Source organism: Pongo abelii, chromosome 12 (assembly GCF_028885655.2).
Source record: "Pongo abelii isolate AG06213 chromosome 12, NHGRI_mPonAbe1-v2.0_pri, whole genome shotgun sequence".
NCBI classification, from domain to species: domain Eukaryota; kingdom Metazoa; phylum Chordata; class Mammalia; order Primates; family Hominidae; genus Pongo; species Pongo abelii.
In genome coordinates, this window is record NC_071997.2 from 85,494,398 (window position 1) to 85,511,342 (window position 16,945).

At 55.1% G+C, this 16,945-nt stretch overlaps 1 protein-coding gene across 11 annotated transcripts in view; it reads right to left on the reverse strand.

The window, feature by feature from the left end:
* TTC7A (tetratricopeptide repeat domain 7A) overlaps nucleotides 1-16,945 on the reverse strand; it is a 159,649-nt gene that overhangs the window by 39,700 nt on the left and 103,004 nt on the right. For all 11 annotated transcript variants that reach the window (XM_054547586.2, XM_063713683.1, XM_054547585.2 and 8 more), the window contains 4 exons: nucleotides 14,309-14,426; nucleotides 12,820-12,877; nucleotides 11,948-12,020; nucleotides 6,912-7,072 (listed from right to left, as the gene is read on the reverse strand). In XM_054547586.2, the coding sequence (XP_054403561.1) occupies nucleotides 6,912-7,072; nucleotides 11,948-12,020; nucleotides 12,820-12,877; nucleotides 14,309-14,426 (410 nt within the window). The remainder of the gene's footprint in view (nucleotides 1-6,911; nucleotides 7,073-11,947; nucleotides 12,021-12,819; nucleotides 12,878-14,308; nucleotides 14,427-16,945) is intronic.

The window sequence follows — 16,945 nt, forward strand, 5'->3', positions numbered from 1 at the left end:
TCCTTACTTCAAAGACTGTCCCTGACCTGGTGAAGGGCCCCAGGGCTGCTCTGAGAGCAGCCTGCCCCTACCCTGCAGCTGGCTACAGGGTTACATGGCATTCTTATCTGTTTCTGGGCTGACACAACTGGCCTCCGGGTCTCGGCTTCCCTCCCTGCAGCTACCTCCAGTAACCTTGAGAGGACTTCCCAAACACAAATTCCTGATCTTGAAAGACTTAAATGTAAACCACACAGTGCCTTTTCATGGCCATTCAGGGGTGGAAGAACTTCCCAAAAGAAGACCCTTAGGTCTTCTTACCTCAGGAGCAAAGGCAAGTTCCCAGCCAGGGCTGAGACACAAAGAAGCAATTGCCTTGGTCTCTCTGCCCTGTGTCAGACCCCCAGGGACCTGAAGATCTCCCACTGCAGAGGAGAGGTCAGCTCTGCTTTGTGGACACGGGCCTTCTCCCAGGGGCAAAAAGGCTTTCTCTTGGGGCTGGGCCTCCCCTGCTACAGAGAACCATGTGCCCTGGGCCAGAATTCCTGCCTCCAGCCCCTGCTGCAAGCAGAGAAAGCAACAAGTACCAGAAGGAAAGGGTTACCACCACCTTTGAAAACAAAACCTGAAAATATCTACGTTCCTTCCTCTTTCCTTTCTTTCCTCTCTTCCCCAGACAAACAAAACAACCTGTGTCACCTACCCTAGAAGTCTGAATGTAGGCAGACCACTAACTGGAGAATGACGACCATCAACTTTCACCTGCACATGTCACACAGAGCGAGGCCACAGAGGTTCTCACGGGACAACCCACAAAGGGAAATGCTGAATGTCAACTCAGCTTAGCTAATGAGGAACTGACCTTTGGGGAAGGATCCGGCGCTGCCAGTGCTTATGACTGGCTTAACACTTCCCTCTGCCACGTGGCTTGCAAGGTTCCCCCATGGCTGGTGTCCTCCTCAGGGGCTGTGGCAGCCAAACGTGTTTAATGAACCCAGCAAAGTGATAAACTATGTTTGTGTTAATACCTTTGATTCCATCCCCTCACTGGAGTGTTGGTATGCTAAGCATTCTTTTGATGTACTACAAGTCCTTAATAAGAACAATCAAATAAACACACTGGGTTTAAGTCAGAAAAGTTAACAGAAGCCCCGGGACTCATCCCCCCTGCTCATTGGAATGTACCACGAGAAATATATAACAAGCGCCACCTGAAAAAAAGGTGAGGCACGCCAGGTAGATCCCAGGGGCGCCCTTGAGCTCCAACGTTAGCCTTAGCTGAAGTCAGCCAAGGTATGGCTCCAGCTAATGCCTGGTTATCAGCTCAAACATTTTCCAAAACAGTCTAGGTTTCCTGGGGCAGAAGGCTGTGTGGTTCCATTTGTTTACAGGCACGTGCTCTGGCTTGTCGGGAGGCCCATATTATTCCTGTACTGGGGAGGGTCTCCAGGGCTCTGAAAGCTTCCCCCAGGACTTTCCAAGTCCCCTGGGACCAGTACTGGGCCAGCAGAAACTCCCAAGAGGGCCTACCCCGACCGACGGAGGTTCCGGGGGGTGGGAGGAGGTGGCCTTGTCCACTGTGGAGAGGGGAAGGGGAAATTGTTTGTTCTTCCCTTGACCTATGTATGGCCTGGGCTTTCAAAACCAGCCTGGCAGACTGCCAGGCCTGGGACGGGAGCCGTGACAGGCTGGTTATTGGAAAGCTCCCATCATGAGCTGAGGAACTTTGTTTGGTTACTATGGTGACCTTCACTACAAGCAGCCTGACTAAAGCCCAAGGAATTTGTTACCTAAAACCATCGCCCCACGGAGCCCATGGCTTCAGGAAGGACGCTTATCAGTGGCCCGTTCCCCTTTACCTTATATTCCTGCCCCTCCCTGGTCGGGCCTCCCAGCTGCCTCTCATACCCAAAACGAGAAGAAAGGACTCACACAGGCATCTCCAAGCGCGCACGGGACCTTTCACATTCCGCGGCTTGGCCTGGAACCCAGGCCTGGATAGGGAGCTGCTGCCCCCTGAGGCCCCCTGCGGGCCTGGCCTCTTGGCCAGGGACAGCCCGGCTGGCACATGTGTCCAGGGCTTAGTCAGAAGCCCACAGGATTTCAGGAAGCTGCTCGGGGTGTCTGGTTCCCACCGTTCGAGGTTTATGCTGTCCCTGTGGGGCTGTCTGTCTCTGCCTCATCACGTTTTTTGCCTTTTCAAACCCAAGCTCCACTAACTAAAGGTCATCCCACAGCACAGAAATCAAGATCCTCTTTGCTTTGCTTTCTAACCCCTGAATTCAGAAGGCTTTTCAAAAGTTCGACTCCACAAAAGCTGGGTTTTCTCCGGGAGCCTAGAGGCTGCCGGTATGGGAGTGGCGACTTCTTGTGCAGCCAAGGAGCTCACTCACCTTTCCCCAGAGCTTCCTTGCCTGCCTCTGTCAGGGCCCAGCCTCGGCTGCCGGCACCTCCTGGCCTACCTGGCCTTCCCCAGGCACTGCCGCCCTGGGGACCCAGGATACAGCCTCACGCTTGTTGGTGGGCAGCCTCCTCTCCCCTCCATACTGCCACCTTTCAAACACGGCTGTCCATCGACTGTGTGCCCTGAGTCTCACAATAAACCTCGCAAGCCAAGAGAGACAGAGCAGGTGTCTGTCTTTTGGCAGATGAGCAAACAGAGGCAAGGGGAAGAAGAGTGAGTTGCTGCAGGTGGCACAGGTCAGTGACAGACATGACTCAAGGGCTGAGACCTCACTGTGGCTCTCACACAAGGACCAGCTCACATGGACAGGGGTCCATTCCCCCACCAGTTTCCTCCCCTGTGGCAGGCCTCCCTGAAAGTGGTGAAACAGACAAAGCGCACGCCCAGCACCAGCCAGCTTCTGCCATCCCCGAGGCAGGCTCTGGGATCCCATGCACAGATGGCCTCTAACACTGATGGCTGAAAGGAGACGCCTCTAATAGGCCTCAGGCACTGGGATAGCCCTCTGTAAGGTGACTTTAAGTGTCCTGTGGATACAGATCTTGCTGGGGACGATGAGGTCAGGACAAAGGGAGTTTGGTTTTTGTTGTTTTGCTGCAGTGATATTTACCGGACTGGTTGTTTAATTAACTGCCTTGGCAACAGCTGGAGCCACACAGGGCTTCTCCTCAAATGCAGAGCAGCTGAGGAAGCAGGGAGCAGTGTCAATCGAAGAGCAATGACATTTTTCAGTGATCCCTGACCTGTAATGGACTCAGTGACATTTCCTGCTAATCCATGGGTTTCTATGCTCTGAGGTTTCATCTGTGGGGAATAGTATTGACTTATTTACAAAGAGATAATGGTCATACCCTATGGTCACTCACCATAGTTAGACGGTACATGGACTTCTCAGCCCCACCCCAGCCATATACATAGTATTATATCTCTATAAATGGTATATAGAGATACAATTTTTTTTTTTTTTTTTTTTTTTTTTTTTTGCTTAAAACAACAGATTTATTCTCTTACAATTCTGGAGACCAAAAGTCCCCGTATTTTTTTTTTCCCGATTAGTTTTGCAGCCTTTTAGGGCCAGCTGGATCAAAACAGAGCTCCTCGGGATCCTGGAGGTGAGGAGCTCATGGTGGCTCAAGATGAAGAACCTACTGCTGCTTCCCCCCAGACCCACAGCCCTGGACAAGCAGACTGAGGAAAGTGAGGCACTACTGGGGGCGGGGCCTGCAGACCCCCAAATGCTTTGCAGCACACTCTACAGTGAGTGACAGGTTGCAGAATAACCTCCAGAATCCCTCAGGGCATGGAACTCGAATGCTTTCCTCTGACCTCAGAGCTGACTCCCCTAGGCCCCACCCTCCACAGCTCCTGAAGCCCTTGCAGTCGCTCTGCGACGTCTGCATGGGTGAGTTGTTCCCACGGCAGAGGTTCCTGCCTGCAGACACTGGCTCTCCAGGAAGATCCTTGCAAGCCTTGGGGAAGCACCCGAGACAGGGGCACAGTTACCCTGCACATTGACAAACAGCACAGTCGGCACCAGGGCTCCTCAACCTTTTTTGAGGTCGGGCTCCCTTTGAGAATCTGCTGAGAGCCATTTCCATGGACTCAGGCTTACATGCACAAAATGTCATAGTTCAGGTCCAGGGATTCTTGGAGACCCAGATGTCCACCCTTGGGCCTCCTGGGGGCAATCACCAACCTCAAGGCAGCCCCTGACCAACGGCACTGTCAGTGAGTGGAGCACTTCCTGGGGAAGGAGTCAGCACCTGAGTAAGCATGGGGGGAAGGGAAGGGTGGAAAGTGCACGTGTCGAGGCAGGGCAGCAGCGGGGGCACACACTGACCACAGGGAGAGGGACAGCTTCCTAGCCCAGTCCAAGAGCCTGGGAAGATGAACGCAGGAGGCACCCCTAGGGTGAGAGTCAAGGAAGCTGATGGGGAACTATGAGTGGGTCCCCCACACTGGGCAGACCCCATTTTCTGCCACACCTCACACACCCTGGGCTGCAGCCAGATTTCCAAAAAAGGGAGTTAGCCTCCCCACAGCAGGCCAGGGGAGCTGCTTTAGCCTGGCAGAAAGCAATCAGCTCAGAAGTCAGCAAGAGATGCTGAGTGGTGAGATGTCAGGTGCTGGGATGGAGGGGCCCCCTCAGCTGGAACTGGGCAGGTACAAATCACCTTCCTTGGCTCCATCAGAGCAGCGGTGCTCCCACCTGCATCATCGTCTCAGTTTCCAAGGAAGATTTCATTAGGAAATTCTGATGCCGAGCTGAGGCAGGCCTCTTGCTTCTCCTGTGCTCCACAGACCCAGGGTGGACAAAGAGCCCTTTCCTTTCCCCAGCCTAAGATTCTAAATCTTTCTGCTTGGCCATTTCAGTTTCCGATGAAGCCTAACTGAAGTGTAAACACACACAGGCACTCAGGCCAGCGGTAGTGGGTCAGACCGTGCCAGAGAGGTGCGAGGATGGAGCTGGGATCAAAGCAAGGTTACTGGCACTAGGAGTGGGGAACCTACATCTTTTGTGCATTTTCATTAAAAATAAAATGTTCTTACCTTGTATTACTGTACTGTACTTGGGATTAACAAGACAAGGCAACTAATCCCTTGTCCACACAGTTTTCTCTGTGTTAGGATTTCCTAAGCTACTCACCTTTGGGGGTGAAGTGACTGGAATTTTAGCAGTCTCTCTGTCTTTTTCTTTTGAGACCGAGACTCTCTCTGTCGCCCAGGCTGGAGTGCAGTGGCGCAATCTCGGCTCACTGCAACCCCTGCCTCCCAGATTCAAGTGATTCTCCTGCCTCAGCCTCCCGAGTAGCTGGGATTACAGGCACCTGCCATCACACCGAGCTAATTTTTCTATCTTTATTAGAGACAGGGTTTCACCATGTTGGCCAGGCTGGTCTTGAACTCCTAACCTCAGGTGATCCACTCGCCTCAGCCTCCCAAAGTTCTGGGATTATAGGCGTGAGCCACTGCGCCTGGCCTTTGGTAGTCTGTTGAATGCTGCTGGGGCAAGGCTCAGAATCAGGGCCAGCCATGAACACAAAAGACAGGCTGTGTCAAGTTGGCCACACACTCTGCTTACACCTGGCTGTGAGCAGTGGGGACCTGCCTAGGCCAGGATGGAGGGGGAACACGCGGGGCAGGGGTTAGTGTGGACTAGGGCAAGCAGGGCAAGGTTCAAGGGTCTTGGGGCTGCAGACCAGGCTGACCAGCAGGATGAACACCCATTGTTGGCCTTGGTCACTGGGGCTCCCCTCTTCAGGGAGGCACATTATGGGGTTTATATTTAGGAAACATTGCCACTCCCAAAGCACCTTTCTTTAGCTTTGGGGAGGAGGAAGCCATCAACAGCAGTGCTCGGCACGCTGGCAAAGGCCACAAGCAGAACTATCTGCTGTCGTTTGAAGGAGGCCAAGGGTGAAGGAAAACCTGAACCCACCCCTGTGGTCAGCCCTGCCTCTGATGGGCTGGGGATGGACAGAGGTGAAAGCCCAGTGACGGGAACCTCCCTAGGCTGGGACCACTGAAGCTTCCCTTCATCACCCAGCAATTTTTTCCTAATCCTTTGTGAACTTATTTACATGGCGTGAGTCACCTATCAGGGCAGCCAGGACTGTAGCTTCTTCCTTGCTGTCTGCAGGGGGACAGCCTTGGGCTGGTTCTAAATTGCCTTCCTTCAGGCCCTAAGGTGGAACAGCGGGAAGTGGGTTACTTAGGGGTCCCTAATCTGGGATCACAGGATTCTGGGAAACAAAGCTTGTTACACTCAGTGTCACCTGCCCTTAGGGGCAGAAGGCAGAAATCAAAAGATGACTCCCCCTAGCTCCCCTGACAGAGCAACACATCCTCTCGCCTCAGTTGGCCCAGCACGGCCTTGTTCCCAGTGTCCTGGCTGGGTGGCAGCAGGTCCTCTGTGTCCTACTACCACTTAGGCCAAGTGCAACTTAAACCCTGCTCCAAGAAGTGGGACATCTGGCTGACGCAGTAAATGAGGAAGGTGGGGAGGTATGAAGGAGCAGGACCACCTTGGAGGGCCATAACCCCTGTCTCCAGCTGCCAGCCCAGCTCATGTTAGAATCCCATCCTTGGCTGACTGTGTCAGGGCTATGATTAACTTAAAGAAGTTATTGTCATCCTGAGGCTCATGCAGAGCCCAGGGCAGGCAGAAGCAGCCCAAACACATGCATTCAAGCAGTCTCCCTTGTGGCCCATGCAGACCCCACCTCATGGGGGCTGAGGAGCAGCATGTGTACCCCATTACCCACCAGGCACCTCCTGGTGCAGAGCACCACAGCTGTCTGCTGACCCCACCCGTCCTCACTCCCGTCTCTCCACCAGGGATTGTGCATGCAGCGGGTGCTTACTTCATGTGTGTTGGCTGACACCATGGCAGGGCAGGTGTGCATGGGCACTTGCTGCAGAGGCCAGCCAGCTCCCCCCACTGCCAGAGTGTTCCCAGGGCACTCACTTGAAGTTCTCAGGGTGCTCGGTGATGGCCATGTTGACAACATCCAGGGCATGCTGGTGGTGCTTCTGGGCAGAGAAGAGCAGTGCCAGCAGGTGGAGGGCGTGGGCATCATCCTTGCATACCTTCAGGGCCTCCTGCAGCTGCTCCATGGCACTGGAGATCTGTTGAAGGAACCCACCAGCTTAGCCTTCCCCAGGCACATGGTGCCCTGGGACTCAGGAGCCAGATGCCAGTCAACAAGGGCACTCACACTCAACTCAAGGGAGCCCCAGGCACTGGGGGCACGGATGCTGCTGTGAGAAGACACCTGCCCCAGATGGCCTGGCGAGGAGGAGTCTGCTGCCACACTCAGGAATGAAGAGAGGCAGGTTTGTGGTGTGGCACAAAGGACCATGGCAGCCACCAGGAAGCACTTCTGAAATGGGGGGAGTGGGAGCCACAGGGTGAGGCAGCCACGTGTGGAAACGTCACCCTGGAGTTCTGCTGATGTATCAGGAGACCCTGACTTCCAGGAGGAGATGATGAACATGGGGTGCTCCAGGTAGGGGGTGCAGCTTGACCACAGGAAGGGAAGTGTGCAGAGGCAAGTGCCTAGATGATAGGGAGACTGGCCTCTAATGTGGGCACAGTGGGAATCTGGGACTAGAATCCAGATTCTAGTCTTGTGTTTTGTTTTCAATTCAACAAATATTTATTAAGCCTGGTTCTGGACAGGTGGGATGAGGCCAGATTATGCAGGGTCAGGAAAGCCACACTCGAAGGGTCTGGATTTGGACGTGGCCTCAGGAAAGCCTTTCCTTCCATGTGGTGGGGAGACCAGAGGTCACCACGGGTCCCAATTTTCACTGGCTTTAGTTTGCTGCCTCCCTTCTCGGAGCACTGCATGAAAGAGGGCAGGCCCCAGCTGCTCCAGTAGCCCAGTCAGTGAGCCCAGGAGGGGCTGGTGTGGCATGGAAGGGCACCTTCTACTGCTCCCGCCAACCCTGCAGGCAGGACTCCAACGTTCTACTGGATCTGGCTGCAGAGGGCACGGGTGATTTGCAGCTGTGGCCAGGGCCCCACCTGCAAGTGGTAACAAGGTTATGGGGTCAGTCGGTGCCCCAGCACATCCTATGGGGACTATTTCAGGGCTGAGACCACACACTTGCTTGGCTGCCTGCCACCTTGCCAGGTTGGGTCTCTGCCCATAGCTGGACTTATGGGAGGATATGGAAGGTTCAAGGAGCCCTTTCCTGAAGAGACCATTCTCGGCACAACACAACACCCCCAGGATGGGTCCCAAGAGTCCCCTGGATGCAAAAGACACCCGAGGCCCCTCTCCTTGCCTCCGATTCTACCTCCCCAGACCCATCTACATTCAGCTGTGGAGGTTACTACCCTCAGAGAAAAAGCTCCCCGCCCCATGGGCCCTGGCCTGCACACTCCTGACAGGGTCTGGGGAATGTTTCCACAAGCATTAAGGAGAAAAAAGAATTCTGGCAGTTACCAACATAAACTCTCTTCTTCAAAAGAGGCTGGCCAGTCCTGTGACTACAGCAGCCCCTTACGCAGTCCCACGTGACCTGTGAGGTGGCCCGCTGTACCCCTTACATCATCTCCTCATTCTCTACAAAACACCCCAGAGTCCCTGGCCCCTGCACCCTGCTGGGCACCCCTGCACCATGCCCTGCCTGAGGCAGCCCCCACCTGCTGCCTGTCATCTGAGCTGATTGATCCTGCTCGTTTTGGCCAGTGGAGGGGTCCTATATTTGTGAATACACAAGAGCTGGGTTCTAGAGTTGGCGCTGCCGCTCACTCGCCTTTGTCCCGCATTCTCTCTGAATTCAGTTCCCTTATCTGCAAATTAGGCATATGCTTTTCCACAGAAGGGTTCCAAGAGCTAATGTACATGCAAAAACGCTATCTTCTATCCCTTCCATTCTTTTCACACAGCAGAGCAAGTTAGCAGCAGAGCAAGTTAGCAGCAGAGCAGGCGCTCCCAGGTGGGGGTCCTGACTCCAGGCCAAGTGCTCTTGTGTGAGCTATGCAGGCTGCTAAGCCTGAGTCTGGTGAGTGATGGGCCTGGCCTCAAAGCTGTCGCAGGTCAAGGCCAGCCCTCCTTGTGCTGTGGGTCCAGGGGCACGGCAGGGCCCAGCTGGCCATCTCCTCCTCATCCCTGATTCCTAGCACCTCCAACCTGGCCTGATTCCCCAGGATGCAGGGAATCCTCTCCCCCACACACTGCTGCTTCAGTGAGCAGTGCCCTTAGCTTGAGGTTCTGCACCCTGTAGAAAGGCTGTGACCAGGTCTGGAAAGAGAGGGTTGGGAGAGAAACTTGCGGCAGGCTGGAGGGTGGAGGGCCAGGAAGACCTGGCCCTAGGATAAAGAATCTGCCAGCTACATACCCAGGGCTGACGAGGCCCTCCCCTCTGAACATGTTCACGCGGTGATGTGGAAAGAATCTGATGTGTGGCTGACAGATAAACACCCTCTCCTGCTCAGAGGCTCTGGGGTGAGGTTGGGGTGTGGCTCCCGGCTCTGCCACTTCCCAGCTGGCACCTTAGGGAAAGAGGACTCACCTCTCTGAGCTGCAGTTTCTCTGCTACAAAATGAGGATAATGGTTAAACCTATTTCAGTGTCCATGAAGATGAGACACTATGAAAAATGCCTTGCAAAGTACTGGCGGAAAAAACACCTTTGAAGTGTGAGTTTCCCTCTTCAAGCCCCAAAGCCAGAAAACTAAGGAAGAGGACAGAACCTTCCTTCCAGCCTGAAGGCACGTGCTCTCAGGCCTGGGAGCTGCGTTAGCTCCTGTGACTCTCTCCACGTCAGGGTTCCATCCCTGCAGGAACCCCATGAGTCTCTTTTTAAGAGTCCTGCTCCTTGCCAAACCTCAGACCCAGCCTTCCATCCTTCTCGTGGGGCCTTGGGTCCCCAGTCTGCCTGGCTTCTGTGTTGGTCTCCAGCCTGGCCTCTGTGCAGGCTGTGGGCACCAGTGCCAGGCCTGGAGTTCTACCCTGGGCACCTTACTTTGTGGATAGGTCAAGGAGCATACGAGGACATTAAGATCCGCGGGGCCACTGGCTCAGCTTGTCGGTGGCCCTAAGGCTGCTCCTGTGCTGGTGACTCTGCTAGAACAGACCTGATTATCCTGGGCTACGTATCCAAATCCACAGCCATCACCGTGCCAGCCAGCCAGATGAACTCTTGGCAGGATGGGCTGGCTGGGGGCCTCAGAGACCCAGGCAGGCTAGGACTCTAGCTTACAGTCCATTCAGGGAGTTCTCGAGTTCTCTCCCTGAGGCTGCCAAAATGAGGTCTCCAAGGAAACTGGGCACTAGGCTCCACTGGCTCCACTGGCCTGGCCCGCCATCTCTCTAGGAGGATGGATGCTATTCATCAGAGTGGGATGAATAACTGAACAGGTTAAAAAATGCATCACCAAAGGTTTATCGTTCACTTGATTAGCAAGAAAAGCACTGGTTCTTTTACAGGGTACTAAAAATAAAGTTGGTGTTCCTGGGAGGGGAGGGATGCTCCTGGAGGGGCACAGAGGTGCCCCGTGCCTGTCCAAGACCTGGGGTCAGGAGTGAGGAGTGGGGACAGGGTGGGGGCGCAGCCTAGAGGTGGAGGAGGATGGAGGGAGTCACAGGGGGAGGGGCAGTGCAAGAGGAAGGGAGTGAAGCCACCAACGACAGTGGAAACAACAACCGGAATGACATCAGGGCCGTTGGGGAGAAAATGGTTGAGACAGAAGGACCTGGAGAGGGAGACAGAATGCCTCAGAAACAGAGTGACAATTCAGGTCAGGTCAGGACAGACACAGACACCCGGACAAGGGTCTAGGCATGGGGTAAGCGGGAAGGGGTCCCAGCACTCAGAGTAACTGTGACGAGAGGAGGAGCCAGGCTGACGCAGGGCAGAGCCTGGCTTGCCCCAGAGGTAGAAGAAATGCAGCTCGCCGAAGTGACCATAAGACCAAGCCCCGGCCGGTGAGCATGCTCTCAGGGCCCCATCCCCAAAAGGGTCAGGGGAGCGGGGTACCTAAACCCCGTGGGCTGTGGATCAGAGAGGCCTGGGTTCTATGCTGGCTCGGCCTCAGTGGTGTCCTCCGGTAAAAAAATGGGACTGCTGTGGCCCGCTCCTCAGAAGGTAGGGCTTCCCCAGGCTGGTATAGGGGACACAGCACCATCCCCAGCAGGCAGGGCTGCCCTACACCTGACAGCAAATACATGGGCTTCTGCGGGCTTCCCTCCATCAGCCTGGATCTCAGCCCATTTCCTGGGTGGTGCAGGCGAGGAGAGCCGCACTGTGGGAGCCAAAGGCTTGTCTGCAATCCCCGGGCAGTTAGGCGGGGGCATCGGCAGGCATCAGGGTCAAGCCACCCGAGAGGTCCTGTTTCGGAGGCTATGTGTGTGCCCAGAGCACCAGCCTGCAGGCTGAGGTGCCACAGGAAAGTAAAGGAGGCTCTGAAGGACCTGAGGTGGGGAGTCCTGGACACACCAGCATTCTCTCAGCACCCCTGGGGAAAAGGTGGGTCTGCCTGCAGAGTCATGGTGGAGGTGGTCCTGGGGCTAAGTAGTCAGCAGACAGGAGGTCCCTATGGGGCCCCAGAGGCCAGGGCCTAATGGTGGTGTCCACACAGTGAAGGAGTAGCTTGGGGGTCACAGAGAAAGCCCAACATGCAACAGCTCCATGAGCCTGCCCATTACTCTATCCCCAAGACCCTTGGGGAAAAGCCAGTGGAAGGCGAGGACACAAATAAATAAGTGACAGGTGGTCACTCATCAACATCTCAGTCCACTGAAATGTTGTAGGGGGAGTGAGGGCGGAGAACACGCCCTTCCTGTGTACCCGCCACAGCTTTACCCACATTACCTGACCTCATCCTTACTGACCCCTCTGATGAGGGCTCAAAGGGCTTACATGACAGATAAGGAAACAAACTCAGGGAGGCGAAGTCACTTGCAGAGGGTCACACAGCTGGTAAGCTGGGTTTCCAGGAGAAGATCAGCAGCCCCCGGGGATCTGGGGGTTAGGAACAGGGACAACCCACCTGTCGGACGAGGGCCAGCTGCAGCGAGACATAGAGGATGACCTGGGGGTCACTGGGCGCCAGCTGCTGAGCCCTGTATGGGGAGAGGGAGTGACAAGTCAGGCACCAGGAGTTGAGTGACTAACGTGTGACTCGGGCCTCCAGCATGCCAGCCCTGTGCTGGGCGCTATGAGGCAATACCCTGGGGGATTCTGCCAGGCTCTGCCTCAGAGGGGCATCCAGCTGGCAGATGAAGACCAAGGAAGGTGGCCCACAGGCAGCCCAAGGCAGGGACGGTGGGCCTGAGGGGGCTGGCACCTGCTGAGGTAGGGGCCATCTGGGAGGGCAGCCCTGGGGTGACAGACCCCAAAGAAGACAGACGATGGGATGAATACACATCCCACGGGCAGAGAGGGAGTGACAAGTCAGGCACTAGGGCAGAGAAGCTAGCCTCGCTGCTCTGAGCATCTGCCAGGAAATCCCTGTAGGGGCTGGGGATGGTGGGAGGGGTGGCTTGGGAGGAGCTAGAAGGAGGTGAATGTCATTTTTGAGCCCCTATTACACATAGGATACTGTGCAAGGTGCTTTTTCTGCTTTATCTTCTGTAATTACTACAACAGCAATGGGTTACTATATCCATTTTAGACCCCTGAGCCCTGGGAGAGCAGGAACCGAGCCTCGTGGCTGCTGGAGCACCCCAGAGCTGCAGGCAGGGCTCAGCTGCCTGCCCAACCCCAAACGCCTATCCCTGCTTGCTGTGTGCAGTTTCCTCATCTGTCAAATGGAGATAGAAATGTTTGTTCTGCCCACATCAGAGGGTCTGATGAGGTAAAGCTTGTGAATCTGCCACCAAAGGCAAGAGGGGTCTCTGCTGCAGGTGGGAGCCTCCTCACCTCTCCAGCGTCTGCAGTGCCTTCCGGTGCAATTCATCTTGCTTGGACTTCAGGGTGGCTGCAGGGGACAGGACAGAAACCGAGCCATCAGGGGTCACTGAAGGGCGCCGGCCCAGCCCTGCACCATCCTCAAAGCACACAGCTCTGCAGATAAAGGCCCCACCAGGGTCCCATCTGGCAAACTTCAAACTCCAGCAGCCTGGGCCAATGCCCTGGCTTCTAGCATATTCCTTGGCATGCCAGTTGCTTCTACTGCATTGCATTCTCCACCGCCTGAACCACCTTAACCCTTTCAAAGGCCGATGCCTACAAGCATTTCACGACATGGGCATCCCACCCAGGAGGCCCAAGCCTTGAGAGAGGGGCCACCACCTCTGCCTGGCCACACACCTTCCTAGGCTTCCTGACCCACTAGGAAGTTTGAACCCAAACCAGGCACCTTTCTGGTAAACTGCATCCCATTTAAAATGCAGCAGGGCAGGTGTTCTTAGCCTTGGCTGCACACTTAACTAACTACCCAGGAAGCTTTAACATGATTGCATTCAGGCCCCTCCCAAACCAGATCAGAATCCCACTGGCGAGGACCAAGCATTGACAGTTGTCAGAGCTCCCCAGATTCGAAAGCTTAGAAAGCAACCGCTATTTGGAGAGTTAAAGGGACAAGGAGGGTGTCTTGCTCAAAGTAGACTTTGACAAAGAGGCTGATGACTCCCTCACTTGACCAGCATGTGCAGACCCAGGTGTTCCTTATGCAGGGCTCATTTATACCCGATGTCACCGTGACTGCCGCTCCCAGCAACTGGCATTTGGGGGAGGTGGGCATGGGCTGATTACTATTCCAGGTTTGGTCTGGGTGGCGGCCCGTCACTCCCCATCCCTCAAGCTACAAGGAGATGAAGGTAGATGGTTGCCTGATAGACGGGGTAAGACACAAGGCTGAGCTGGCAGGGTTGGCAAGAGAAGGCCAGGTGTGGGGCAGGAAGGAGCAGAATCCATTAGCCGAGCACAAGTAGTTACTAAGCACCTGCTGTGTACCCAGCCCTATGCCATGTATCGAGGGGGATTTAAAAGGCTCCAGAAGATCATAGCAGTGCTGAGGTTAAAGGCAGGCCTATGAGAACCAGAATGGAGACATTGTGGGGTGGAGGGCTGATGGCGCATCACAGACAGGAAGCAGGAGTTCCACAGAGAAGATCAGCATGGGCTTTGCTGGAGCTGCGGCTGGGCCTCGAGGCCCATGAAGAGGGGAGAGGAAGGCATGTTTGAGGGTGGCGACAGTCTGGGCGAAACAGTGGAAATGGGTCTGAGGGGTGTGTGTGTGTATGCACGTGTGTATGTGTGCACACATGGGCATCTCTCCCAGAGGAGTGCATGGTGTCTCTGGAGGCATGGCCTGAGGGGAGGGGCACTGGTAGGACAAGATGCCTCTGAGGCAGTTAGGAAGCCTGAGCCATCCCCAAGCAGAGGCCTCCTGGGGCCTGGCACTCACCGTCGGTGGCCTGCAGGCTATAGGTGAGACCCAGAGCCAGGTAGCCCTTGGGGAGGAACTCCCCGGCTTCCTCTCCAAGGCTGATCACCATCATGGCAAAGCGCTCTGCTTCCTCTAGCTGCAAAGAGGAGAGATAGAGGTCATGGGGGTGGGGCTGGAGTTTCCTCTACCAGTGAATGACTCCCTGGACCTGTTTCCGAAACAGAAGCCTTGTGCTCAAGGTCACAGGGCCTTACTCTCACAGGGAGAAGCTTCCCTTGCCCCAGAGATCCCAGCTCCCCAAAGCTTGTTCTGCTGAGAGCATGAACCCAAGACCGGGCCAGTTTGGGCCAGCTCCTTTCCTCCCATGGCCTCTGGAGGGGCCTGTGTCTGTGCCTGTCCTGCTCGGCACATACAGGGAAGCCAGGGCCGGGGCAGGCAGGGGTCTGTGGCTGTGCCTCAGGAACATGTGCCTTGCTGGATGTCCTCAGCCCCATGGAGCAGGCAGGCAGCCACTCTGGCCCCATCCATGAGCTCGCTCCCTCTCTGAAACAAGGAGCTCAAACTTTCAGGGGAAAAAGGCCTGGGGCTGTTTTTGTCCTGGAAGCAGGAAGGACTGTTCCAGTTGGAAATGGACCAACCGGTATGGGTCACATGTGCACACATCATCACACAACATGGGACACAAAGAGAGAGGCACGCACAAGGTGGGCCTGGGGACACTCTGGGCCCTCATAGGAGTCAGGCCGGTTTAGGGGGCAGGGGACAGCCAGGGGCCTTTGTCATGCCCACTCATGGCACACATGCCTCCAAGAAAGGCCTCCTTCCTCCCATCCAACCCAGGAAATGGCATGCCTGATGTGGTAGTGTGCCCAAGGTCATGTCACCGAAAACGCCAGTTTCCAGAGAGGGCAGGGATGCTTCCTCTGTCACTAAGACTGGCGCTGACCCACAGCAAGAGACTGAATGCCATGTGCAAACCCTTCAGTGCCACCCAGACATCAAAGCCCCCAGCCATGGGCATCTCTCCTGGTCAGAGGCTCACAGAGTCAGGAGACCAGGGAATGAGATTCAAACCCAAGTTGGCTTCTGGCCCCAAAGCCAGCGCTGCCCCTGCCTGGCCCCCATCCCTGCTCAGGCCCATCCCGCTAGCAGGAGATGGGCAGCTCTGGGTATCTTGGGGCCTGACCACAGGACACAGCTAGGAAGAGGGGCAGTGGATTCTCTTTCCCTGGAGTTAGGAAGTGAGATCATGAGACAGAGGCTACTAGCCAGGGTGAGCTATGTGCAAACTGAAAGAGCAGAGAGGAGAAAACAACACCAAGGCACAGAGAAGCCGAGGAAGCTGCATGATGACCTGGAGGGAGATGGCGGGAGAGGCTGTCTGCCCACCATGCCCGACTCAGCTGACCAGAGCAGCCCTCCAGCCACCTCATGGGCGAGCTCAAGCTGCCAGCCTGGGCAGTGGGCTGCTTCCTGATTGCTGGGCTGGCCACTAGAAGGATGAAGGTGTCTGGGGAGCTGGGTTTCTGTCTTTGGCACCAATAGGCCCGAGAACCCAGGGTTCATGGGAGGCCATAGTTGGGGAAACTCCACAGCTGTCTACAGCTCAGCCTCAGCCAGCCAGGTGGACCCAAGGCTATAGATGCTAAGATCTGTCTCCTAGGCCACGTGGCAGCAGGACTCAGGAGGGCTGCTGGGGCCTGAAGCCAGAGCCACATGGTGAGAAGAGCACTGGAAGACAAGCCCCAGACAGGCTCCAGTCCTGGCTCAGCACCTGACAGCTGTGGGGCTTGAAGAACACACTCAGTTTCTGTGTCCCAAGGTCCTCATATGCAAAATGGCAGGTTGGACCCCCGCTCCTCCCCTCTCCCCACAGCCCTCCACTGATGTTTTTGTAGCACCAGGCCCTGTGCTAGGCCTGGCTGAGGAGCTGACACAGGAGGCACACACCTGGCAGGACCAGGTGGCCCCTAGTTAAGGCCCCACTGTGTGGTGCTGACATAGGGCTATTGGAACTCCAAGAGCTTATCAGGTGGCTGTGGTTACCCCAGGAGGTGGCAGAGGTGGAAAAGGAGGCAACAAGGGAGGGGAAAGTAAGCAAATAGCACCCTCTTTTCTTCCTAATATACCCCTGGCTAATGAGGCTCATCTCACACACTATCTCAGGCATTATGAGGCTCCATTCAAACAGAAAAAGCTTTCTTATAAACACCAAGCACAAGTTATAAAAAGAATCCAGACACCCGCTGCACTGCATGAATACATGGCCATGTCCTTCTGCTCAGCAAATGCCAGCTTCAGCTCCTGCAACCCAAGCAGAGAGGGTGCCAGGAACACGGCTCAGCAAATACTGACAAAGTATCTGTCCTCCAGTTCATATACATCATATTCTAGATTAAAAGAGCTCATCATCCTTTAGCTTTATAAAGTGAAGACACACATCCTTAATGTGTCCAACTTGTGATCCACTCTGACCCCGAGATTAGTAGCATTCCTTGTCCAGTACTTGCCAGCATTGTCCACGTAGTTTAAAACCGTCTCTAAGCCTGGTGTCAGCATTTGCCTCAAATCAAAATCCCAAGGCTTAATGTACCATCTCCCTATATGGCCAACATAATTTAATTTCTTTTTTTTTTTTTTTTTAAATAGAAAATG